The 27,634-nt window shown below is 36.8% G+C and overlaps 1 protein-coding gene across 20 annotated transcripts in view; it reads left to right on the top strand.

The window, feature by feature from the left end:
• Positions 1 to 27,634, top strand: part of PTPRK (protein tyrosine phosphatase receptor type K) — a 374,534-nt gene that overhangs the window by 212,069 nt on the left and 134,831 nt on the right. For all 20 annotated transcript variants that reach the window (XM_030267876.4, XM_030267874.4, XM_030267872.4 and 17 more), the window contains exon 7: positions 6,156 to 6,449. In XM_030267876.4, coding sequence (XP_030123736.1) covers positions 6,156 to 6,449 — 294 coding nt within the window. The remainder of the gene's footprint in view (positions 1 to 6,155; positions 6,450 to 27,634) is intronic.

Here is a 27,634-nt window from a genome sequence, read left to right as displayed (position 1 = left end):
TTTTTTAATTTGGGGTTTTTTGGTCTTTTTGCATTTCCTAATTTTCAGAAGCCACGGAGAATGCTCATCTCCCATTAATGAAGTGTTCTCAATGTGTTGCACAAACTTTTGAGGCATATTTTGTCTTTGATGTGTTATTCAGCAAAACCGCTAACACCAAAATCCTCATTAGAGATGGAGTGTATAGGGTGGTAGAGTCAGCTGTGAGTGTAGTCTGTCATGTACAGAAAGAGAAAACTTAAGATCTTGTTAGAAATTTTAAAATAAACTGCAGAGGCTTTCTGTGACTTTAAGGTTCGTGATGCCTCTGCTGTTCACCAGGTCTGTGCTTTCAGCTTGGCATCCTTCAGTCCTCTGCATTTAACCTTCTTTTTAACTGAGCAGAAGAATTTCTTATCAGGCAGGTACTGTTTTCTGTAATGCTTTTCCACAAATAACTTTTCACAAAGTCCCCTGTTTGTGTTAATACACTTTGTAGTGGTACTGAGGGGTGGCAGGTCTTGTCAGGCTGTTATCAGTGTAGGAGACAGCCAGGTGTCCTTGCAGACAGGCCAAGTCCAAAATAAACTTATTTGTCTTAAATTCTGGTGGTCTTTTTCCTGTCAGAACAGTACTTCCTTAAAATTTTGGAGAGCTAAGGGAAATATTTCTAGTCTGTATTAAACATATGCCACATGCAGAATGATTTTTAAAAAAATAAAAAAAAAAACCCAAAAACAAACAGGCTCAAAGCCTCCATAGTTTGTTTTTATTTTCAAACCTTTCATAATTCATTTTGTTACCACCTTCATGACCACATAATTTAGTTCAGTCATGCTTCTTTAGAGCTGTAGGTATGAGAAATATCTTCTATTTTCTCCTCAACTTATAATTAAGAGAATGCAGAATTTCCTATTGTTATTTTTCTTCAGTTACTACTCTAATTGTTCCATTTGTGCCTTAATACTCTATTTAAATTTAAGTTTTTGATTACTACTTCTTGTTAATTCTTTTTTTTTCTGCAGGATTAACCAGCTTTTAAGATCGAGAATGTTGTTTCCCTGCCATCTTTTTCTTCTAAATGTCATTCATGTTTTCCAAATTTTAAACAAATATTTCTACTTCTGGTTTTCAATACTTTTAAAAGCACATGAATGTCTAGAGCTGTATGTAATCTTCTGGTACACAAAGAGTTCCGAAGCAGTGTAGCTCTTGCAAGGAATTTGCAGCCTGCTTCTCCATGCTATGGGTCTTCTGGTGCAACTTTGCCGTGATATCTTCATGTGCAATGTGGAGCCCAGCACAGAGGCACACTTCTCCACAGGTCCAGCTCCTGGCAAACAGAGATTTGCTTCTTACCGCCCTCTATGACTTGGGTATCTTGGATTGCCTGGGTGTCTCATACCTGGGGCCCCTGGTTCCACAGGGCTTCCTATGGCAAAGATTGTGCTCTAACAAGGCATAGCCAGTGTGGGTCAGGCACTGAACTTCAGCTGAATTCAACTAGAAAACCAGAGAGCTTGCAAGAAATATGCAGACATACTTAAAAAACTTTGCAAGAAATTTCCCTAGAAGAGGAAGTGAATTAGGTGGGAACTGAGTCAATCTTGACTCATTTGTGGAGACATTTTTGCTATACTTCCTAGAACATCCAGTATTAGCTATATTTGCATGACTTTATATTTTTGTTTCTTTGAATTATGACAAATTTTAAAGGAACTTTGTGTTCTTTTGGTTGACCTACTTTCTTGATAGGTTATAGTGTAATTAAAAAAATCAACTTTAACTTCTGGGGAGGTGAGGCTGATGCTGGTCTTCTTATAATGAATGAATGCTTTGTTATACTTGTAAAAATTAAACTTTTTATGATTACCTTTGCTGTTTGTATTGGGTTAAGCAGTTAATGTTCATCAGCATACCAAGCGTATGGCTTGGTGTGAGATATTTCACAGAGAAAGCTGGACATACTGCTCAGAGGGAAGGCACAGTGTGTGCATGAGTGGAGGGAACTTGCAAGCTATGTGCATCAATGTCTGCAGGTCTGCAGGTCCTGCACAAGGCACAAGTGAGATGAGAGTGGACAAAGGCATGCACCTGCTCTGAGTGTTTGGGCTATGTGCTGACCAGCCCTCTCCTCCCCACCTCTCCAAACCCTTCTGCTGTGTAGCAAGAATCTCTTGCGAGTGGTACGTGTTATGCTCAGCAAAACATGACTCATGTAAATAAGATTTGAAAAAAAGATTTTATCAGGAATGCATCCAGTATCATCTTTTCCTCCAAAATTGAACAATACGTGGAATTCTGTTTTATTTTTATTTTTTGCTTTGATCTGATCATTAACGGTATATGATTGCCAGTAAGATACAAATAAAAATACCTTTGTTTTAAACTTAGGAAGTGTTTCATTTTGGAAGACAATATAGAATAGTGTGCATATATATAAGTTGCTATACTAATAACACTAATGACCTTTTCTGGTTGCTTTTTCTGCCTGTGAGTGCATAATTATTTGCATACACTGTTTCATATTAAAAATATGACACAACCACTTAACTGTAGGAAGACTGGTAGAGGAGGTTGAAGTTGCATGCTTATTCTAGTCATTGGTGCCTAAATATCACACTACATTTAATACACAATGTCATATACATACTGATGTGAGCATAATGTACTGCTAGTAGCTCAGCAGAATGAGAACTTAGTACTGATGAAATGTCAGTCTTAATTTTTTATTGCCTTAGCTGTGGGCATTTTATGTCAAAACAAGAGCTGACCAAATACTGCAACATGCTATGCATGAAAACACTTTCATTTATTTAATGTCTTGTAATGTACAAGTGGTCTTTCAATATAGTCTTTCTGAGATGTTAGTGGCCATGAAAACTAGAAAGGATTTAATCAGATTTAACACCTTTATACATTGGCTAAAAATTTAGTCAGAAAATGAGCCGGTAATTAAACTAGCTACATTGGATAAGGAATCTTAAATTTTGTGCTTAGCAAAGGAAGAAATAAAACTCACCATTGCAGGGTCTTTGATCAAACTTCTTAGTGTATCATAAATACCTAATAAAACTGTGATTCTACTGATGAGTTAAACCATCTATGGATTGAAATATTTTTTCATAAGTTATGGTTTAGAACCTTATAGCTTTTCACAGAGAGTTCATGGCTGAGGAAAGGGGAACTGAGCTCAAGGAAAATTGATTGCTGGGAATACTGTATACCTTAGCCATATCTCCTTATAATAATTGAGGAAGGTTGGTTCTTTTTGGCAGAAATAAAGGACACAGCTTTCCAGTTGGGTTGCAATGATCAAGGCAGGGAAGGGTGGAGGGACATCACTATGCTGCCTCACCTTGCTTTGGGTCTGGGTGACTGGAAGCCACAAAATGCATCTGAGTAGGGGCCACCTGCATTGGAGCACATTGACAGGGCCAGGCAGGAGGCACGCTGCTGTGGTGCGTACCTGGTGAGCCTCAACTTCCTGCAATTCTACCTCTAATCCAGGCTCTGAACATCTAAGACATCACGTGGCTTGGCTGAAGCTGAGTTTTTATGTTGATTATAAGCCAGAACAAACTTCTGAGAGAGTGATTGTCTTTAGGGTACTTTTTCATGCATCTCCTTTTATTTCTCATGCCTCATGTAAGAGGTTTTTCATTTTTGGCAGACTGTCTTCTCAGGGCACTCTGAAACTGGATTATTTACTACAGGTGGACCCAGATTGCTGGGGTAAAAAAAGCCAGCAACATATACTTCCTTGAAGGATTTAAATTGTGTTTTAAAAGTCACTGAAAGAAAAGTATTGTTGATATGTGTGATATTGTCTATGTGAATGGAACCCAAAACATTAATAATGGCTTTGTTCTATCTTTTTTTAGCTATCAGTGGCAATTTTTAAACTGTAAAAATTTCAGGTTGCTGTATAAACAAAAGGAAATTATGATTTCGAATTATAATTGGAGATATGGTTATAGAATAATGAATAGGAATAATTAATAGAAAGCTAATTGGGTAACATCAGAAAAGTTTATCCTGGTATATTGGGATTGCATGCTTCACTTGATATGTAGTGTACTTTTGGGATTTCTGGTTGCACCTCACCTCTAGTTCTGATACTATATTATATTATGAAGAATATTAATAATGCTGCAGAACAATTACTTGTTCATTTGCTAACTGATTAAAATTCATGCATAATTTATTGGAACTGGGAGAGACTTTATAAATAAGTCTCCTTGGCCTGAAGAGCTTAAAAACAAAATGTGTATGCTAATATAAGAATGTGCTTTACTTCTTAACATAAAAACTTAATAGGCAACGTTCTCATTAATGTGAGGTTTTATTTGGGATAATCCAGCTCTTAATCAAAGTGTTTACTTCTAAGCATAGCCATATGTTTTAGAAGTTTATAACTTGGAGTTGGTAGTGCATCATGCTCATCAATGATGATGTTTTCTGCTATAATCTGCAGTGACCTTAGAATACATTAGTTGGACATTTAATATGTTAGCTCCATAGCAAATAAACTGCCCTCATTATGGCCACCTGCATTTCTGAGCTTTGATGCAGGTAGGGATCTAAATTAATTCATAAGCACATATATTGCCAAAGAAGGGTAAAAAGGTTAATAATTAATTGAGGTGCTTTTTATAGTTTTATATGTCCTGAAGCAGAAATGGAAATACCTTGGAGCACTCACCTTTCACTCTGGGAGGGAAAAATCAACTCCCATTACAGCCACTATGTGGCATGGCTACAGACTCCCTTGTTTCCAAACTGAGTGGTTTGAGAAGCAGCTGATTTAGAAAAAAGCCTGCAAGATATGTGCCAAAATCTGGGAAACTTGGTTGCTTATAAAGCTGGTAAATATACTGTTTAGAGCAAGCTGTGGTACCTGGAAGGGAAGCTTTGCTGCTGGAAACCGAGAAGCAGACAGAACCAGGGAGTCATTACCTGAACTTTATCATGCAGGGAGGATGGGATGTCAAAGGAGGTCCACCACTCCCCACCATGTGTTCTGCCTTGGTGGCATCATCCCTGGGAGGTAGAATCCCTGGGTGCAATGTATCTGTCTCTTAACTTCTGTTGTGTAGAATGTAAGGGTCCCCTGTTAAGGAAATCTTATGGTCTGGGGTTAAAAGTTATTTTTAATGTACTGGCCATGAGATCCTGTCTACCTGCTCAGAGTTGCTGATTTGTTAGTTCTGCATCGCTGCTATGTGAAACCCCTGTGTGCACTGAATTTAACATTGTTGCCTAATTAACTGAAACAAATTAGCTGAAATATGAGCCATCTGGAATGAAAATGAACCTTCCATGTTTATCAGTGAATTCATTTTATTAGAAATATACTTGTTGCTTGTGATTGTTTCTTAAAATAAATCATGCTGAGGCAATGTTTCTATGTTAACATTTCTCAGGGTAGGGGGGACTACCTCTTTCTATTTGGTCTGTCATTACCTTTTTCGCTTTGCAGCTGCATTGAAATATGTAGACAGGCAGAAGCTGATGAGAAGAGCGGATGACAAAAGGCAGCACAATATCCTATTGTTCAAGTTTCAAAATCAGTAGTAACTTACTAAAGAATAAAATATTACACATTGTTGCCATATGTCTTTATTTTGTCATTCTTCTGGCAGCTTTGCTCAGTTCTGAGTATTCTGAATGCCTGTAATACGCGTCTGTATCCTTCTCCCTAACTACATCCAGCGGGTTTGAGATTAACTGCAGTGATACTCATTTTAAAGAATATTCTGTGCAGGGGTAGTGTATCATCTCTTGCAGCTCTTTCTATAAGGAAAGTGCAAATGTGGCTTCAGTCAATAAAATAAAATCTCAAGTTATTGGTATAGTAAATTATATAAATGGGCATGGTTTTTTTCAGGAAAAAAAGTCTCAGGCAGCATCAATATATAAATCAGACAGGATTTTGAGGTCTCAAATTTTTAAAAGGAAAATACAGCATTGAGCAGATGCCAGTAATGCACCACTCACTTCCATCAGCTGAAATTCTCCTCAGCTCTTCTTCACTGATGTCAGTTTGAATTTGTTTCTGAGGTTTGGAATCTTTGCTGACCAAACTGTGACAACTTCCTGTGTAGAGAGCCCTCCTCTTAGTGGGTTTTCCAGCTTTTGTTTTATCTATGGTTTGTTTTTTGTCTCCCCTGCAGAACCGCCTCGGCCTATAGCACCCCCGCAGCTGCTGGGTGTTGGGCCCACGTACTTGCTCATCCAACTGAATGCCAACTCCATCATTGGGGATGGCCCCATTATCCTGAAAGAAGTGGAGTACCGGATGACGTCTGGGACTTGGACCGAGACCCACGCTGTCAACGCACCAACGTACAAGCTCTGGCACCTGGACCCTGACACCGAATATGAGATTCGGGTCCTGCTCACCCGCCCGGGCGAAGGTGGCACAGGGCAGCCAGGACCACCACTCATCACCAGGACCAAGTGTGCTGGTAAGTGTTGCTCTGGAAAAATTACCAAAAAACCAAAAACTGTTTACTTTGTGGTTTAATTGATTGTCAGGCCTGTTGGTTCCAATTAACTTGTATCAGGACTTAAGCATTCCCTTCACACCCACAGGATCCCCAAGTTTCTGGATCAGTAAGGATTTGCTGTGTCCTCCACTTTGCCTGGTCATTGTCTAGATTGCTAGCCCCAGGAGATTAGGAGGTGGGAAGTTAAAAGTCTAAGAAAATATTTTACTTTTCATCACATAATGAAGGGGACCTCTTGATTTCTGCAAAATCCTGACCTTGTTTTTCCACCTTCATGTTTTCGATTACATTTTAAGTTAACTTGCAGTAAGGCAAATTGCCTGGGAAAAAATGATATGTTTAAGAAATAGAATAGTGGGGAGAAAAAAAAAAGTAGTGTACTTTTGCATAATTTGTCTTTTTCCAAGCAGTTACATATGGCCTGACAGAATCTCCAAGAACTAAAATACAAATACTAAAATCCATAGGTATGACTGCTCCCCAGGGAAGTGCTCACAGCAGCAGGCCTGCCAGAGTTCCAGAAGTGTTTGGACAGAACTTGAGCTCTCAGGCTCCTGGTGACTCTTGGGGCTCTCTTGTGCAGGATTGGGAGTCGAACTCAATGATTATTGTGGGTCCCTTCCAACTCTGGACATTCTACGAGTCTCTAAATTTTAGAACACAATTGAAAATACAAATAGAATGTTTTCTCAATTTTTGACTTCTATTACCAAAATCATGTGCTGCTGAGCCCTGCAGTCTGCTTCCTGTTTCTCAGAGTGCCCCTGAGTGGCCAGCACCAAGAAGATTAAGCACTGTCAACTTGTGTTATATGCTGCTCCTTCTAAAGCTACTTAAAGTTATTTTAATCTCAGCTTTCACAAGCAGAAAGATAATACCTACGTCTCATAGTTTCAGGGGAGAAAAATTATAGATTTGAATTTCAGACTGTGAGGAAAATCAGCATAAATTAAATTGTGGGTTTTTCCCTCCTAGTCTCAGGGCTCCCAGGGCCTGACAGTATTTTAAAGTGGCACAGTATTTGATTTCACAGAGAATGCTGATAGCCATCTATTTAAAATTGCATTAAAGTAATCAGAAGACAAGCTGGAGTCTCAGGTTTCCATGTGTCATGTATATATGTGCATATGTGAATCAGAAATAGAAATAGTTTTTTTCACAAGTTGAAGACAGATGTCTGATGGATGAATGCTCATTTTGTTTACTAAAGGTAAAGTGTCAGGGTTTGGACCAGAAACCAGGAATTCTAGTAGACTAGGTCAGTGGGTATGAATGCCAGAAAATTAGAGAATCTTTTTTAAAGTTGCTCACAGTACTGTCAGAAGCTGATACATGAAGCTAGACTAAGATCTAGCTGAAGGCACCTTTTTGAGTTTGTGATTGTATTTATATTTGTCTGTCTTTCCAGTGAAGTAGAAATACCTACGTGTCTATCTCAGTTAAGGTGTCGGTCTTTGACATCTACGTAAGGTTAAAGTATTGGTTTTTGCACAGAATTGGCTTAGACATTTGTCTGAAAATGTAGGAGTTGGAAAACTGCTTCTGTTTTAAAGAGACTGAGCTGAGACTAGCAAATTGAAATCTTCAGGTTGTTTTCCTAACACTTGAAAAAATGTAATTTAATTTACCCAGGTTGTGACAGAGTAAAGATTTTTAGTGGGAAAGGAAGTAATTATGTGACATATTTTTCAAAGCCTGTTAGGGGAAATCATGTTATTGTGGGTGGGTTTTTATTTTTAATTTTTTAAAATATAAACTCACATATAAGGCTCCAAAATCTAGTCTGGCTTGAGGAAAAAAATCAACTTTATTTAATCCACTATGAAATTAAGTACATCAAAAAATACTTGAGAAAAAAAATCTGAACTTTCTGTGACAGCGTTATTTTAATAATAATAAAATTTCAAGCTGTTTACCTTGCAGTAAGACTGATTCTTCCTATTTCATTAAAGTGAAGGCAAATAATTGTTACTATTAGCTAGTTTCAGTTAGAAGAAGGTGTGTCAGCAAGGGTTCGTGAAGACTGAAATATTGTGCACATCATCAGGGATGAGTCAGGGACAGAACCAGATTGAACACCCTGCTGCCTCCTCACCTGTCTGGAAAATGAGACAGACCTTCTTTATCTGTGTTCTCCCAAGGCTTCTGATAGATAATTGCAAATCCTTGTCAATATGATTTTTTTTTTGGTTTTATATACTTGCATTTTTCTTTAAAAAGGCAAATTATAAACATCAAAATTAGTCTCTTCCGAAGAGAAGATTTATAAGAAAAGGCAAAGGTAATAATGGAATATCTCACCCTGCAGTATCTGCTGCTGCTGGTATTGTACCAGTGACTGGCAGGTGATTTACTGTGCTATATTAGATGACATCTCTGCAGGAATATCTTCTTTCTGGAGTTTCTTCAATTATTCCTAATTCTCATTTCTGACAGGCTCACTTATTTTCCAGACAGGTATTCTCTTTTTTGTCAATGTTCTTTGTCAATTTTTGCTTTCTACAAGTTTTATACATATTAGTTCAAATTCTGAAACAAGTTATAATTGATTATCTGCTCAGTATCATATGGAATGGTGGAAAATAAATGAATTTGTAACATGAAGTTTGACTGCTTTCTATACAGATTAAAAAGTATACATTAATGAACGTTGATCTCATGAGATTGTAAGGATTAAAGTTTACATTCCAAGCAGCAACAGCAAACTTGCTGAAAAAATAATGAGAATAAGCTATTATTCTGCTCTCTGTTTAATGCTTAAGCAAATATCAGCATTGTTTTCAAATGAAGTTTAAAATACCTTTTCCTCTGAATTCATTCAGTATTTATAATTTCATGCTATTTTTTTAATAACATATTATTGATCAGTTGTCCTCTGCTTTGCTGGAGATGTATTTCTACTCCTTAGTGATTTGAATGATGATCATACTTACCTCATTGTCATACATGCACTTGTATTATTAGGTGTTTAGATCATTTTCTGTCTTCCTCATAGCAAAACTAGTGTCTGGTGACTCATTTACTAAATGTTTCCACTAATGCTAAACAAAATTGTTCTTTAATGAAGGGATAATTCTTCCACTAGTTAAGTCCTCTGACAGCCTGTTTGTCTACCTGGTATTTCCCAGGTAATCTTTCCTGTGCTGAAGCTAAAGCATTTTGTTAGATGTGTTGTTTTATCAGTCTTTGATTAAAGATAGTGCTGAGCAATCAAATATATGAAACCACTGAGTCTTTTTAAATGGCTGAAGCCTGAAACATCTGAAGCAAAATACTATTTTCTTACATTACCCTCTGTAAGAGCCAGGTGTATGCTTGGTTATTAACTCTTCTGAGCACCACCCATGATGGTATGACCAAGGCACTGTGTTCTGAGCTGCTGATGCTGAAGGGTACTGCCTCCCCCTCGGTCCTCACAGGGCACCTGAGCTTTATTTCATTCTGACATCGCCTCTTGCCTGGGGTCATTGCTCAGATTATTCACTTCTCCAGGACTCTAACACCAAAACAAAAGGCAGAGAGTAACACGTTAACCAGAAGTAATCCTTAAGGCTGTTTTCTGTGGCTCTGGTGTGTTGTCCTTTTGAGCTTATCCTCTGAGTTGTTGTTGCCTTTCTTCCCTTGAGGGAGTAGGGGAGAGGGGCAGGGTGTAGAAAATACGTGATAATCTAAAATTGTCCACTTAGCCTGCTTTTTCAACTCTAAATTAGAAGTTGTTCTCTTAATGTTGGCTGCTGCTTCTGAGTAACAGCTCACAGCTCAGCTTTATGATTAACTGATATTTTGGCAGCAAAGGAGGTCAATAGTTCAGCCTGTCCAGAGCTTAATATATGTACACAGTGGAATTGCTTGCTCCTACTTTACTGAAGTTCAGCACAAGGGTGTGATTTTTCAGAAAAACATGAAGAATTGTAAAACAGTTAGAGAAAAGAGTGCTGTGTGGTTTCATTTTTTTGGTCTTGATAATAAAAGGACAGGAGGGAAGCTTTATAGGTTTAGCAGAGCTGAGAAAGGAAAAATATTTATCAATGATATTATTATTATTGCTGTTGTCATTATTGTTATTTCATAGTTCAAAATCTTTATCTGTCACACAGACCTGCTATTGGTAGCAGTCAGCCTCAAGGCACCAGAGCAGGAGATGCTGGTTCAGCGATGCAATTCTGGCACATGAACATCTGCAGTTGAAGGCTTGGGAGCTGGGCTGCTTTCTGCTGCCTTTTCAAGTGCAGGATGTTTGTGTACAGTTTCCACATGTATTAATTTAAAAAACAATATACACAGAGTGCAGGATACTGCTAAATTCTCCTCTAACAAACAAAAAAAGCAAAGCATGGAAAAATATTGAAAAACAAAAGGAAGCTCAAAGGCTTTTGATCATTGGGATATTGTTATAAATCTTGGGATTTATAACAGAGGTACCCCAGACAGGTTGCCATTGAGAAAGTAACCCTTCATGGCCATCTGGAGAACTAAAATGTTGTTATAGTTACATAAGAATTGTAAATTATTTTTAAAATGTATGGAGTGAGAGGGACATTGCAGTATAGAATCTGCATGTGCTGATGGGGGATGTGCACAGTGTTACTTCACTCAGTGTTTGTTGCCTTTCACACTTGCAGAGCCAAGGCAGAGGGTTCAGGATGGGTATCTGGATCTGTAGGCTTTGTGGTGCGCTGCACAAGTGAATTTAGGATGTTGGAATATGAGGCAATGTGTTTATAAAATTGGGTAGAGTCAACATTACAGGAATATACAGCACTGAACAGATAAAACTAAATTAATGATATTTAAAAAATTATTTTACATTTGTTGTTCCAGAAGAGCCCTCATTACACCAATATTTATAAGCTGCTGTTGCTTTTACAAATATGTTTGGCACTTGTGACTGTTTCTGAGCTTTTGGCCAGTTAGTAATTGGAACCATTTAAGATCTTGCTATCAGATTCCAAATGCACCAGAGTCTTGTTCCATATAGGTTTACCAACCGGGTTGTATATGGGGAGGTGGAGCAGGGAGATATTAAAACAATGGACAAAGTCTGGACTAAGGAACTTCATCATATTCCCATTAAGACTGAATACTAGAATTGTTATTGAGAAGGCATCCTGTAGAAGAGCCATCTGATTTGGACCATCACCTGGCACCAGTAGCCACGCTCTGCTTATTGTGCTGCTTGCCACTGCTGAGATACCTGTACCACATACAGAATCCTAATGATGCTTATATCCATAAGAAAGGACTGTAGTGCATCTGACTTACCTAGCAAGAGACCAGGCAGATTGCCCAGCCAAGTTCTTGTCAGATTGTGTAAATTAAGCATGGTATCATCTTTTTCAAAGGAGTGCAGTGCTGATGACTCAGTGGAATTGGCAGTACACTGCAAGTTCAGACACTGACCTCCCCTTAATTAGTTTTCAACTTTTTTTTGTTTGCTGTATTCAGCCTTGCTTAGTATCATTTACATGGTACTTGCAGCTGCAAATTCCCTCTACACGAACTGGAAACTTTCTTCCTGCAACACTGCAAGTGCTATGTTACACAATATGTGGGTTCCCTGAATTCTCTCATGCTTCATTTTTGGGAATAATTTTGTTCATTGCTATTTCTTTATAGTATTGTATCATATTCAGCAGTAAATCACTCTGATGCTCTTCGCTTAGAATTAGGCTAGCAGACCTGGGTAAGTGGACTCTCACATGGTCACTAACATTTCAAAGCATCTGTTGTGTGCAGTGGCCTCTTTTCCCTTCTTTGAAGTCTCTAGCAGTGGGCAGGGAGGGACAAGTAACCTGCAGGAAGACATGGTTGTGGTCATTGGCACTTGACACACTGGTCAGTCAAGGGTTTGGTGCAAAGACTCTGGTTAAAGTTACTGGCTCTCTTTTTGGTGAAGGACATGAGGTCAGGATATCCCTTCACTGTGTGGTAGAGGCAGGGGAAGGAATAGGAGCAGCTACCAACACCACACAGAGCTCCCCTGTCTCTGGAGCAATTTCTCCATCTCTTGCCTCACCTTGGTTTGTTTGGTGGCTTTTCCCAGAGCAGAGCCTGCCACAGCACACTGAGACAGTCATGATTTATCCAAAGTGCATGTAACTAGTCAATAGATCACACTTCCGAGAGGAGCACTGTCTGTGGCAAGAAAATATATTGCAGTACATTAATCCACGGTGCCCATTCCAGCTGTAAAAGAATGGATGTGGGCAATAATTCATATTGCAGCACTTGAAAGTGCTGTGGGTGCACCCAAGCCAGATAACTCACAGCCTGATTAGAGCTTCTGCAAAGTTGGGGAACTGATGTCAACAAATTTTTGGTCTGTGCCTGCTCCTTGAAAACATGACTGCAGGTTGATATAGTCTTTCCCTTTTAGAATACTGCAGCTCTTTTTTGAACTGTGACTTCTATTTTTAATTTCAGCTGAAATAAATATTTTTTTTATCATGATTGATTAGTGTGTTTGATTCTTCGGTTTGGTTTCATAATTAAGGTCTCTCAACTGTTCAGGAATGCAATATTAATTTTATAGCGTTTGAGAATTGGTAAGTATGTAAATAAAACAAACTTTTATAGGACTGGTTTTTAATGTATTTTCATTTATAAGTCTATTAAAAATTAATCGGTGAAAATTTTAATAAGATTTTTTTTTTAAGTTGCTCTGATCATTGTAGCACTAAACTGTTTTGGAAGCATACTAATTTTTCAGTTATTTTGGCACTTTTGGCAGAGTAGTGTGGATTAGATACGGAGGGCTGTGAGTAGCAGGAGTGGAAGGGTGTAAGAGGAAAGCAGTACCAGCAGTCTGTGCTGTGGCACGGGATGTTGATGAGATTTACCAAATGCATTAAATATTTTTCCTTTCCCCTCCATTCAATATTTTTCCTGTGCCTCCTCTCTCCAAAGTCATTACAAAGAGATGTCATGTCATTCTTCCCAAAAGCCCTGGCTCTTACAGGCATCAATGCTTTTGGCTTTCTTCTGTTAGATAAATATTTGGGTTTTATTTAATTCTTGATTGCTTTTTTATTTTTTTAAACTTTGTTTCATTTTAATAGTGAGCAGCATAATTCTTTTTACTTAATTTGAACCTAGACTGCATGAAGCAGAACTGAGTGAATTTCACTCTCTTCACTTTATTTTTCAGTAAATCCTCCTGCTGGTACTGAGAGGGGGAATGGACCATGTGATGCTTTTGTATGAAATTATAATGAAATAACCTCAATTTTAACAATGAGTTAAGTAGCATATTAAGCAGCAATGATGTCAAATTTCACCTCAGATGATCAGTAGGTCCGGAAACCTAAAAATGACTTTTCAAGGCTCTTAATGTTATCTGGTTTTGTTTGCTGTTTTCAAATAAAAGTCTGGTGCAGTCCTAGAAAGCTCCAAATCGCTTGAAAAACAAACATTAAAAATACTAACATGAAGGCTCAGGTTCACCTAATTAAAAGCTTGTCATCTTGACTTTTATTCTGAACAGAATAATGGAACAGCCAATACCAAACTTGATTAATGAAGAATTAAGGAAGTAATATAATTAGTGACAGTCAAGAGATTTATAGAATGCTCTTGTCAGAATAACTTGATTTTTTAGAAATTAAATTACAGATTTGGTTAATAAAGCTGATATTGTTCTTCTCTAATGCATTTAATTTGATATAAGGCATTTTGATTAAGAAACCAAAATAAAATCAACTCAAATGGAGAGGAACTGGCTTATATATCTAAAACTGGTTTTATGGATTAATTGAATAAACACTTCTGTTTGTGCCCTATCACGAACAGTTCCATGTAATTTATAAAGGAGATGTAACTATGATAAAGTTGACAAATTACAGAATATTATGAAACTTGTAGGAAAAAAAGCCACTTGAAAAAAGACTTGAGTTCCAATTTACAGTGTTTGAATTGGCTGAATCTTATCTATGTTTCAAGTACAACATTTGCAGTGCAATAGAAACAAGTAGGCTATATGTACAGAGAGGGAAAAGAGATGTGAGAGTCATGGACCATTAGGCCATTAGGGTTGAGAATTAGGCACTGGAACTAGAAGAAGTCCTGTAGTCCTTGGCTACAAAATTTCTCACTCTTTCCTTAGCATTGGAGTATGTTTTAAAGCTTTTTTAATCTTGAAACTGCTTGCCAAATTATTTTTCTTCTGACCCAAGTCTTTTATCGCCATCTCTCCAACCTCTCTCCAAATCTGTGTAGCATCCTGTTCTATGGAATTAAAGGTACAGCATTGTGCAAGAGTTTGTTTTCAGCTGGATTAGAAAACAAAAATAAAAAAAATATGGCAGAAAGTTAAAATCTGGAAAAAAAAATCTTGCTTTTATGTGTGATGTGATCAGAATTAATACTGAGTTTAGAGATACAGATGTGATTTAGGCAGTAATTCCTCATGGTGTTGAAATTTAGTTTCCTTGTTTGGCATCTCCAAACCGACTGCATAAGCCTTTTATTCCTTTGTATACTACTATTTTTCATTTCAGGTTACCTTTGAAAACTATTTCATTTTATGAATTTTGTTTTTCAGGTCATTAATTGCTAAAAGCTATTTCATTACCCTTGGAAAAAGCAACACGCTAAATTATCATTCAGATAATTAAACATTTCAGATACTCTAACAGTACCATAAGTACATATTTTGCAGTTTATTACCTTTATTTTAGAGAAATTGTGCTCAATGATAGGGACTGGTGAAAGTATATTTGACAGTGTACCTTCTTTTGTCTGCAAAATGAACTCTAACAATTAGGCTGAAATGTTAGAGCATGAGCACCCACTGGGAATATGATGTGCTCTATTCACAATTCACAACCTGTAGTAGCTTAGATGATTACAAATAAATAATCCAGTTGAGTTGTACCATGTTTCCTTAAAGTAATGACCTTTGAAGACAGTACAGAACTGCAATTCGAGAAACCTGCTCTTTGTTTATTGCCTTTGGCATCACCTTTGACAAATAAGTTCACTTTGGTGTTTCATTGCTATTTGGAGAGCAGAGTTGGCTATGAATGTTTCCCCAGCAATTTGTCTCAAATTTATTTACCTCACATGATTTTTATTTTTTTTTTCAGAGCAAGCACTTTTCTTACTTTTGTTGTGCTAGCTGCAATGAGATCATGGATTTATCTGTCTGAATGCTAAATATTTTGCAATGAGAATCTTATACAATGAAGATCATATGTAAGGGGAGAAATTTTTATTCATTCTGTGATAAGTTTTATCACTGGCAAAGTGTCTGTATTCAACTTTTAGTGTTACCAGGAGCTCTTTGTCCATGCAGAGTTGACTTTTAGTGTTGATATAATAAGGGATGGATGGAGAGTGTGGGAAGAATGCAACAAACATACTGCATTGAAATCAGTGGAGATAATTTTATTCCTGAAGTTATTGTTTTGAGGTTTTTTTCTGCCTTAGCCCTTATCTGTTTTCAGCTGAATAGCCATAATTAAGGATCATGAAAGTTGAGCATGTTCTTTTTTTCTGTGTGTGTCTGCCACTTAACCTCGAAGACTTCTTAGGTTGCCATTACCAAGTTTTCTTTTTCTGATGCTCAGCATTTTGTGTTTTGTTTTTCCTGCTCCTTTTTTAACACGACCATACCTCCCTTTTCAACCCCAGCTATTCCTTCCCTTCAGCCTTGAAACAAAATTTAAAAGTTTTAAGCAAATATGGATGCTTCTGTCTAAACAGTGGATGACGGAATGAATAATATGTTGTAGAAATTATTCATATGGCATAATATGCTTGTAGGTTTGCAGTTCATATGGTGATGAATATAGTATAAGAACCTCTACAGAAAAGAAGCAAGTAAAAAGTTTTTTTGATGTGGCTTATCTTGCCTAGCAGTACTTGGAAAAGGTGGGGAATATGTATTTGAAAGACAAGTTAAAATGGTGACATTTTTCATAGTCACTTTGCTGAGAGGCATATTCAGAGCATATACACGTACTTCATATAATGAGAAAAAATACGTACAACAGTATGATTTCATAGAAATCAATAAACCATGATGTTTATGCCTTTCTTTGAATTATTTAGTCCTGAATTTACTAGTTGTCATGTGCATTAAATTAAAGCAGTTCACAAATGTAGGGTTTTTTCTCCTGTGTTAATTTCATTTGGTCCCACAGTGGGGAAAAAAGTGCTATCACTCTTCAATATTGCTTTCACAAATCAGCTTACCGTCTCTGTGTTTAAGAAAGGATTTGCAAGTTTACGGTGGGAATTTTAAGTCTATACAATAATTTCTGCAATGACTCCAGGTAATTTAAAGATCTGTTAAAAATAGATATGATGTGGGTTCCCATGCAGAAAGCTTAACCTGGGCTGCTGCATCCCATGGGGTACAGGTTCTGTGGAAGCTATAATCTTACAGGGCACTCTGAAAGTCTACCTCGTGGACAGACTTAAACTAGAAAACATCAGATACTTCTGTTGTGCATTTTGTTGTTCTAAAACTAATCTCTTGGACACTTTACACTATTCTCTCCGTAGACACATGTGCCAATGTGAGTTTTAGCCACCTCTGAAGAGCAGCCATCATTTTCTGGTAGGTCTGTGTAAAGTGCTCAGGTATGATGGGCAAGCTTCTTTCTGCCTGTCTAGAACAATAGTTGCAAAAAAAAAAAAAAAATTTTTTTGTAGTATTTGCAATCTTTTTTTTTCAGCCTTGAATTGCACAAAATCTGACTTTAAATATCCTGCTTTTATTCTCACCATCCTTCTTTCTGCGTTTCATGCTATGCCTTATTCCATCTGATGTGGACTTTTAGTGGGAGTTAAATATAGAACAGACAATTCATGAAGAAACTCTTTTGTCTCTGGTGCTAAAGGTCTGTTTTTTGGAGCGGGGTTTGCTGAGTTGTTTTCTGCACAGAACAGTTTCTGGTGCTGGAAGCACTGCAGCTTCTATTATAGAAGTTCCTCTCTGTGAACATGATGGCATTTAAAACATATGAAAGTCATTGTATATACATTTTGTTGTTTGAAAATTTAATAATTCAGTCAATTGCTTTGAATTTAGCAACATTAGGAGTAGTCCCCTTTATGATAAACAAGAGCATAAAGGAGGATATTGGCCTGGGCACATTGAGATGTCTTGATACTGAGGTCTGAGCATCCTTGCAGAGAGGCAGTATTGGGAAGCAGAGCTCTAATATAGTATCCAGCCTCTAATATTTTAATTTCTGCAAGTAATGTGTTACTTTTCATCCTCAGTAAAGTGAGTGTCTAGCTATTTAGCAAGGGACAAAGCATAATGCCATCGTTGGAGAGATGTATTGTCAACTTGGACAGGTGATATTTAAGGACCCTGAAGAGAGAAATGACCTGGCAGTGTAACAAGACATATCACAAGTGACTGCCTCAGAAAGAATGAGAACAAGACAGACAATTTCCATTACTGCTCAGTGTTAAGGTACTACCATTATCCCCTAAACAACCACACGCTCCAAGCAATAATCATGCACTGTCTTCTTCTGTACTAATATGAAACTGGAATTCAATCTATTTGACACATATTGCTTCAGCTTGTCTTGTCAAGTTGTTTCTCTGCTCAAGCTCAGCTGATGTGTAGTGAATGGGCTTTGTATACTGACTGAAATGGGGAAATAATTATCCAGTTTCCTTTGCTGGCTGCAGAGGTGCTGAGGATACGCTAGAAGAAAGAGGCTTTGTTTCTTGCAGCATGTAAGATATTGCCAGTTAGGAAATCAGTGAAACCACAAGCAGTTCTTCAAACTGGTTCCTCTTTTGCAGTCCCTTTCCAGTCTGACCCTGTTAGCTGTGTACTAACTCCCATAATACCTTGGAGAGGTGCAATCATTCTTTTTCAACTGTCTTCCCAGGAGTGTGGAAATCTAGCACATGCTGGGTTTTATGGCAGGATTTTGTGCTTCTTTTTGGTTTTTATTTCTTTTTTTTCTCAGTGGGAACCTGTACTTGCAGTAGCTGATAGTCTCTACATCTTTTGTTATAATCAGGTCCTGCCTGTCAATTACAATATCCACTATCATTATGGTATTCTGCATATTGGTGAAATATATTTTATAGTAAACTTGTCTTAATTCTGAGTAGATAAATACTATGTTGCAGTGGTTATAATTCTTATAAGGAGAAATTAAGTTATCATGTATAAAAATGAGGAAAATAAAGAACATTCTTTATTGTCAGTACTATCCTGGAACTTGCTGATTTTTCTTAATCTGTGGTATAACGGACAACCCACTAATTCCATAACTGAAGTGTCTGAAAATTTCAAATACTTGATCTGAGTCAAATATAAGAACATTTTAAATACTTGGTATCTTATGCATATTCATATAAACTTTTTTAGTAACTCAATATCTATTTATTATGCTTCTGTTTCTGTTTTTCTAATTTTAAAGCAGTCATGCACGTTTTTCCTTAGCTGACTGCACCAGTACAGAAAACTAGGAAATTGCCCTACAATATTCTGGACCATATGGTAGATTATTAAACTCATATTTAGCAAACATGAGTAGCTTACAGGCCAGGCAAACCTTTCAGGATGCTCTCTGATGAATGCCTGGTGGACCATGTGCTTTTATGTACAAAATACGTGTGAAGGCTCCTACAGCAAGACACCAGTGCTGCAGCACTTAGTTGAGCCTACAGTTGTCAGTAAGGGATATTCTTTGATATGCCTTTTGTGATGTAGTTTGATTATTCAAAAGCTGTATGCCAGAAGTACAGGAAAAAATATATATAGTTTTATTTATAGTTTTGGTTTTTTTTTATCCTGTGCCACATACATTGGTTGACATTGTATTTTTATGTACAGATTTTTCCATCTTGCCTCAAGGACAATAATGATATGATGCATATGCATGAGGAAATTGAATGAATGTTTTTACTGATACCTCAAAGGTGGCATTTCTTAACTTTTAAATACTTCATTTTGCTCTTTTACTTCAATATAGCGATTGTGAATATAATTTGCTATAAACAACAACAGTAGACATGAAGACCTTTCAAGTTCTTTCACTTGAAAGTTTCTTCTGGCAGTTCTAGAAAAAGAAAATTAATAAAAAATGTGTTTTGACATTTAAAAGAGAATTATTTCCCTTAAAATGCATAAAAGATGCAAACTCTTAAATTGATTGAGTTTGCACATTTTGGAGCATTACTGTGATGTTTCCTAAATCTGCATGTGTGGAAGCTTTCTCTGTAGCAACTGTCACCTTTGTCTTGCAAGCTTAATTGCATTAGAAGTAGCCCTTCAACTCTTGAGAAGGCTACAAAATTTTGTTTGTCATCTAATGTCTTTCCCCTTCAACTTAAGATCTTGGATGTAAAGACAGACATTACCCAGTTTGTTTCCCTGTGGGTTCTTATCCTTAGGACTTGCGCCAATCCTTTTCATTGATCTGTACATTTTTTGTTGCTGTTTCTGTGGTGTTCACTGAGCATCTCTAAATCCATTTCTTTCTAACATTCTGTAACTTCTGGATTTGTATTTGTGGTACTGTGTGTGCCAAGAGTTAGCTGACTTCATTCTCTCTAGCTGCTGGCCCTCATACCTTTTGGTTTTCTGAAGGATCCTGCTGCTCCCTTGACAATTACACACTGGCAGAGAAAATCCCAGAAGTGATGAAGCCAACATTTGCTTACCAAAGTCCCTTCACCCCATCCTCTACTATAGGGAAACAGCTTAAGTCCTTATGCAAGAAGAGAGCATTTCTCATTTTAAAATAAAAAGTAGGGGAAAGCAAGAGAGGGCTTGAAATGCTATCTTAGATTTTCTTAGGAATGAGCTACTTGATAAACGTTACCACCACAATAGCTACTGACATTCTCCTCTCCCATCTGCCTCTAGGCCATGTTGTTCAGCTCATGTTGCCTGGAAGGTGGCGCACTTTGTTACTTCCTCCATGAGTCTGCTTACATGCAGAGGCTGTTCCTGGCTTCCTGTGTCCTCCAGGGAAAAATGCATAGTCTGCAGCCTCCTGTGGGTTAAGGGAGCAAAAGAGATGAAAGTAGTGAGACACCGATGTAGGAGTTGAGAGCTAATGCACTGTAAAGCTGAGGAAGAGATTGAGGCACTGCAGGACATGAGAACCAACCTGTCCCTTGCAAATCCCTGCTACTTTCTGCTGTTGAAAGTCTGGCATGCGCTGCTGTAACTGAGTGGTAGGAGTAGGCAAGACATCCTTGAAAGCTGTGGTCAGGGAACAGCATAGAACAATGAGGGATCATATGTTTTCTCATCTACCTTTTGCAGTGAAATGTTTCATGGCATAGATGGAAGAACCAACATCAACAGTTCCCGAATGAGTCATGGTGGAATACATACTTCAAAATCAGTCTTTCTTGCTTAGCTGCTTCACAGAGGAAAAAAGAAAAAGCAAAGACAGACTGATATTCTCTGTTATGTTCAAAGACAGGAAAATATCTAACTAGTTTGGACTGCAGCACTGAATTGAAATCTTGCAGTCCCTGATTATATCCAGAAATTGCTAGCAAATGTCCATCACCACTCATAGGTGTTGCTGGCTGTATTTTCTGAAAAAGTATTTGAAAGAAATAGAGAAAGCTTTGTTTTGAGATTTAAAACTGTGTATATGAACAAAAACACATAGATGTGTTGAAATATGTATCAATTTCAGGAAAAATATTCTGATAGCATTGTAAAGAATAAAATAGTTTCAACATACTGAAACATTTTTCAGTAAATTGTTCTAGTGTCTTTAATAACCAGGCAGATGGTTAGAAGTATTTTTCTCTCTCCTAGTGTATTACAATAGATACAGAGGTGAAAAAATCCATACCTGTTGTATTTTCTGAATTTGAAAAAATGGACAAAGCTGTATGTTCCTCCAAGGTATCATTTGCAAAGAAGCAGCCACTTATTTTCAGTACATTTTTCTACATTGTCATCATAGTAGTCTTTTTGTCTCAGTCGGTCATGTGAGAGGGTTACATAAATGATACCAGCTACCTGGATATCTGCAGCAACCTGAATTCGTCTTACTATTTGGAGTTCCCTACATTGTAAAGATTGCTTATGGTGAGAGAAAGCACTATTAATCATAAAAGTTATGTCAAGAAATTAAAATAGGGGTAAAGATAAAATAAGGATAAAAAAGCAATAAAAAAGTGAAAGTTGGAAAAAAGCATAAGCATCCAAGAAGTAGAAAGATTTGGTTTTCCAATTGAAGATGGAAATTAAACTTGTGTCATGAATATTTGAGTATCCCAACCACTGATATTGAAGAGGTTGGACTTCCTTGCGTGATGCATGCAGTGTAGTAATTTTGTCTGTCAAAATTGCTGCTGATCTCTGCAGTGCCCAAGAGTCACTGCTCTTTCTTTTCCCTCCAGCCTCCTTGGTGCATAATTTGCCTCTTAGGTGTTCTACTTTTAATCCTTCCTGAAAGTATTGGTCACTGGATTTGTGTTTTCATCTGATGTCATAAGACCTGGATTTAGATCTGTGGTCAGAAGGTCAAACTGTTCTTAAGGGTAGATTCAAGTATTCCATCACAGGTATATCTGGTAGCTCATGAATGCTTGCTGAAAGACACCTGTTTCTCTCTGGAGGGTAAAAGGGTCTAGGCAGGACAGTAGAGTTTTTCAATTGTTTCTATTGCAAGTAATTTCACTTTTCCAAGTACACGTTTAATGATGTTTCCCTTGTGAGCAGTGTTTAGTGATCTCAAAACCAAGCTCCCACTGAGGCACGGCCAATGAAACCTGACCTTGGAATGATAATGCAAGCTGTGCTGAAAATTAATTGCTGGTGGCATTCTCTCTGCTGTTTGATTTTTAATGAATAAAGAGTTGCTGAAAATTTTAAAGTTTTTATAGATGGGATGCAAATTTCCCCTTTTAATTTTTTTTTAATTTCACATGGAAAGCTCAGTTGCTCTTGGTGCAGTTTATTGAAGGTATCTTTTAAGAACTATTTTGATTTTTAAGGTTCCATTATATAATATAAAGGAAATACAATGATTTAATGGAATTTAGAGGCTTAATTCATTGGTTTAATATTATACTTGCAAAGCACATAATTTAATTTAACAGTGTTAGAAAAAATTGTGTAAGTCTAATTTATGTTGACAAAAGCAATACAAAAGTATTTTGCAATAAACAAGGCACTAATACAGTGCACAAGAAATCGATTTTATATTACACATTTGTATAATTAAGTAAAGTGCTAACTTCAAGGTATTTCTTATGACAGCTTATAAGGCTGCATTTTCTTACACTTTTGCAGTTACTGTTTAAGTTGAAAAGCTCATTTAATTTAAAAATGTTTGCTACCAAGCATGCCAACATAATTGACACTAGAAAAAAAAATTAGCTTTGCATATTTTATTATTAAGTAGAAGTAATTCTGTATGAATTTTGTTTCCTTGTTCTTATAATTTAAATTACAATATTGTGAATATCCTACATTTGAAATATTACTCAACTTCTGCTGGTCCAAAAGGGAGGGATATAACATAAAACCATCTCTACTTTGTTTCACCATTTACTCCTCTCAAGCGTTTATGTTACCTCTCAGCCTTTTCCTCATTCTCAAATGTCATTTTTCTTTTAATTGTAGTTTTATTCACTTTGCAAGTTTAGATTTGAGTTTTAGAAGTAAATTAAAGTATATCTTTAGGAAGGTCTTTTCCAGCTTCCTGTCATTCGTCTCTTTTTTTCGGGAAGATAAAAGGTGTTTTGTGATGGATGGATTGGTGGATTTTGGAGGGAAGTATTTTTAATTTTATTCAGAAAATATAAACCATGGCAGAGGATGCAAGGGGACTTTCCTAATCTTCTTCATTTCAAACATTTTCCCTAGTGCTGATGGCAATGAACTGGATGTGCTTTACCACTTCACTTGTTTTTCTCATCCACTCTTCAACTCCTGGGTATTTGCTTTCCACTTTTCTCTTGTATCAGTATTTCAATTTCCAGTTAAGCATCAGATGCTGGACCTGGAAATTTAAAAAGGTCTGGGGATGTGAAATACTGTGAATCAAAGGAAGGCTGTAGTTCTGTCCTGTAAGCATTAGTGTCTGCTTTTATTCCCCTTGTGGTCACTCTTCTCCTTAACACCAATCCCAACTGCCTTTGCAATACAGTCTTACAGTTTTGTTTTTTTTTGTTTTATATGGGTTTTGCTGTCTGATGACAAGGCAGAAAAAACAAACTATTGGAAGAAGATGGGAAAATGTGAGTTTGCGGGCCCCAAGTATGGCAACTCCCTGGGGGCTCCCCTGGCAGGGGAGACCCTCCTGGAGCAGTTCTGTGTCAGGAATGAGAGACATATTGGACTTTTTCGGTCTTCAGCCTCTGTTGTTATCTTATCAAAACATCAGCACACTGTCTGTGCCAAGACCTTGCATGCATGAAAACAGCACAAAAATGGCCAACGACCTCATGCTGCAAGGTCTTTTTAAGTCTAATAAGAAACTAAGGTACCCAATTAAGAAGTGCTGCCTAAATTATTTTCCTTTCTAACCCAATAACTGACCCCTAAAGACACGCAATGCAGATTTTTCTACCCAATTACAAGTTACCACTTGAACCCGAGTAGAAAGAGAAAGAAGAGAGAAGAAAGAAACTTGAGACAGCACCCTATATCCTCCATCTTGAACCCATCTATAATATAATAAAAATCCTAAAACCTAAATTTCTCACCCATGTGACATACTGCACTACTCTCTACAATCTCTACAATCTATTTCACACTTTTGTGGTATCTAGTTTACCTTGAGGCTTTGGAAGTTTTCTCCATGAATGAAGGTCAAAGACAGTGTTTTCCTGGGAGTCAGAGCACCCCAGGGCAGACAGGGGGATATTCTCCTTGCTCAGGGTTCCCACAGGGAGTTAGCCCTTTCATTTCTTGTTCATGGACTCTTGAATGATGCAAAAGAAACAAAGAAATTAACATATCCAAATTAAGACAATGAACAGTGATTTACTGTTTCAGTTTATTAGGAAATATTGTTAGGTTATGCCTGATTTTTAAAGGATGTGTTCAGCACTTGTTGAAACTGAAGAGAAGGGGCTTCCCAAGTCACAAGTCTCTGACCTTTTGGCAGGACTTTTTATAATTTTTATCCTTTAAGCATTAATAAAATGAAATCACATGCTCAGCTTAAAATCTGACATAGACCTGTTAAACACTTTATGCTCCACAGTGGCCGCAAAATTTTTGGTGTAACCAAAGCTCTAGCTATTTGTAATAACCTCAGTGCATAAAAGAGCCATGGGGTATGACCCACTGGTCATTTATATTTATAAATAAATAATATTTATAAATAAAATTTATATTTTATAAATATATAAATTATATATTTATATATTTATAAATTTATAAATAAAATTTAAACACATTCCCATTTTAATTGGACTAGCTAGAAAACTCAGTATTTGGAGAATATTGCATTCCTTAGGTAGAATGTTGAGCTGATGATTCAAGTTGATTGCTTAGCATACAAAAATGTTCAGCAGTTCAGCTTTCAGCATGCAAACCTGAGCACAGGAAATAGAGTAAATTCTCAAAACATAGAGTCTATACCACCAGGATTATTCTAGAATGGTATTAGCCTATGTTTTCTGTTAGAAAAGGTACTCTGTAATGGTACGAATTTCACTGCTGTGTTGTTTCCTTATAAACACTATGAAAAATTTGCTTCTGAAAAAAACTTGTCTCTGCTGCTTATAATTGTAAAACCTTTGTGTCAAGCTGGAGAATTCCACAAAACTGTTTTTGCCTCTCTTAATAGCTCAGTTCATTTAGTTGAAAGAAAATCATAAATATAGGTAGTTTGATTTTTTCTAAATTTCCTATAGCTACAGTACAATTCCAACAGAAAATAGCTGAGAAAAGATAATAGAATAACAATAAAGTTCAGATATCTCAAGAAACTAACAGTACAGATTGATTGAAAGAGAACATATTGAATTACTATAAATGTGATATAGCTAATAAATGAAAGCAATCATTTCCTATGAAAGAAATCTACTTTTTGAAAGACTAAGTTTGCTCATTCTACTGAAAAGTGAAAATGGCAAAAATTAAATAGCATCTTTAATTCATACTCCTTTTTTTGTCAAAAATGAAAAAAAGTATATTATCAAGAATCATAAAAATAAATTAGTTGGAATAATCAACTTGCAAGGTATTATCACTGCATAAGAATAATAATATTTGATGCCCTAGAATAAGTGGAAAATCAGCAATAAAATACTGTATGATATTATTGTACTGATGTATCTGATGTCTGAAAATTTAAATACTCTAATATTCTGAGCTTTTTAATCAACACTATTTTCTTTTCATTTCCTCCATTTACAATCCCAAATAATTTTATGCAAAGCTTTATGACAGCAGAATGATCTATGTCACATAAAATGGTCCCTGAGATTTGTAATGCAAGAAGTAACGTGGGATTTGTCACACAATTTCTTGAGAAAGACTAATGCAAAAGAACAAGAAAATAAAATCATTCTAGAGGCCTTCAGTGTGATGATTTTTTTCCCCAGAAGTCTGAAGGTATATCAATTGTATGGACATAATTAGAATTATCTGTCTTAAGACTTCAGAAAATACCATTGCATTCCTATACATGTTTTTATAGCAGAATATTGTTCCAAGAACTGGTGAGTTCCTTCCTTAAAACCAAACCAGGTTTTGTATTACTTAGCTTCCTTCTAATAATTCTACCTAATTTTATTGGTATGTGCTGACTGCAAACTTTGCTTTGCATATAGATGGCTTGAGGCATTATTGTCCTTTGTCTTCTTATCATTGTATATATCCTGGATGTTACCATCTGGCCTTCCCTTCACCAGGGAGAGCAGAAAAGATCACACAAGGCCCCTTTGCCTACTGCCAGACAAAGTCACCCATGCACTTTACTGTGAGTCACCCTTTTTGCCAGTTTAATTGGAACTGCTTGAATTATTCGCTGTAGGAAAGGAGATCCACTCATTGTACTGGTGGAGAGTTTGGGGGAGAGAATTGCCAGCAGACAGGCATTAATTAACTAACTGCTGCACTGCTAACGCTTTCAGGGCAGGACCAGGATTTTGATTATCTCTCTGTCCTTTTCTTGGATGTATATCTATAAAAGTATATTCTGCCTAGATCATGGAATGTGAATATTTTAAGATAGCTCTGATCAAACTGTCTACAGAGAGTGACACAGGCCATGTGCCATAGGTGGCACAAACACTAAAACTGGAACGTTTCCGGTTTCATGCTGAATCCCTCAGTAAAGATAGTGATATTACTGTTAATATAAGGCAGTAGGTCAAATTCTTTCAAAACAATTAGCTACCATGTTGGGGTCTTGATCTGTTATAGTGATGCCTGGCCTCCTACCTTCAAGTAACTGCTCAGTCTTCCCAAGGGAGCTGGCATCTTGACATGCACTGCAAACCCAGAAAATTGTTTGACTGAGTAAAGAAATGCCATGTTTGTGTAATGTCTAATCTGATGTGTAAGTTGTAGATATCAGGCTCATATCAACCCATCTGATTTAGTCTATAAACCAGCTACTGCCCCCAAACTGTTCAAAGTTAATTATTGTTGACAATTATTTTACTGCTAGCTTAAAAATAATGAAGGTACAGTGCTTAGAAGCAATCAACTATGTAATACTGAGCTTTATTACTTTCATTTTCTAGCATGTAAGAAATTATTTGGCTTTTTCTTGGTTTGAGTTATGCTGTACTATAAAGAACTCTAACAGTACTAATTTGCTTTAAATGTGGTTGAATTTATCATAGCCAACATGAGCTTGCATGCAGGTTTTTTTTCCTGATTTCACAAATAGAAAATAAAATAAAAAATACTTTTTCCCTCTGATCTTGCAGTCTTTACCTCCCCAGCCAATATGAGCATGTTCAGAAGACACATCAGTAATACAACTTTAAAGGATTTTATTCTGAAAATCATTATACCAAAAATCTAATATTTAGTCTGTGTGTATGTCTTGTGGGGTTCTTTTTGTTTAGTTTATTTAACTACAAGAGAAACTAAAAAAGCATTTTTTGAGAGGGTGTCATATGAAGAAAGAATGTTGATAAAAGCCAGTGTCCTCAGTGTCTATCTGAGCTTTCTGTGACAGCTACTGTTGTTTAACCATCTAAGCTACTTACCCTTC

Source organism: Taeniopygia guttata, chromosome 3 (assembly GCF_048771995.1).
Source record: "Taeniopygia guttata chromosome 3, bTaeGut7.mat, whole genome shotgun sequence".
Taxonomy (NCBI): Eukaryota; Metazoa; Chordata; class Aves; order Passeriformes; family Estrildidae; genus Taeniopygia; species Taeniopygia guttata.
This window is presented reverse-complemented; position numbering and strand designations above follow the sequence as displayed.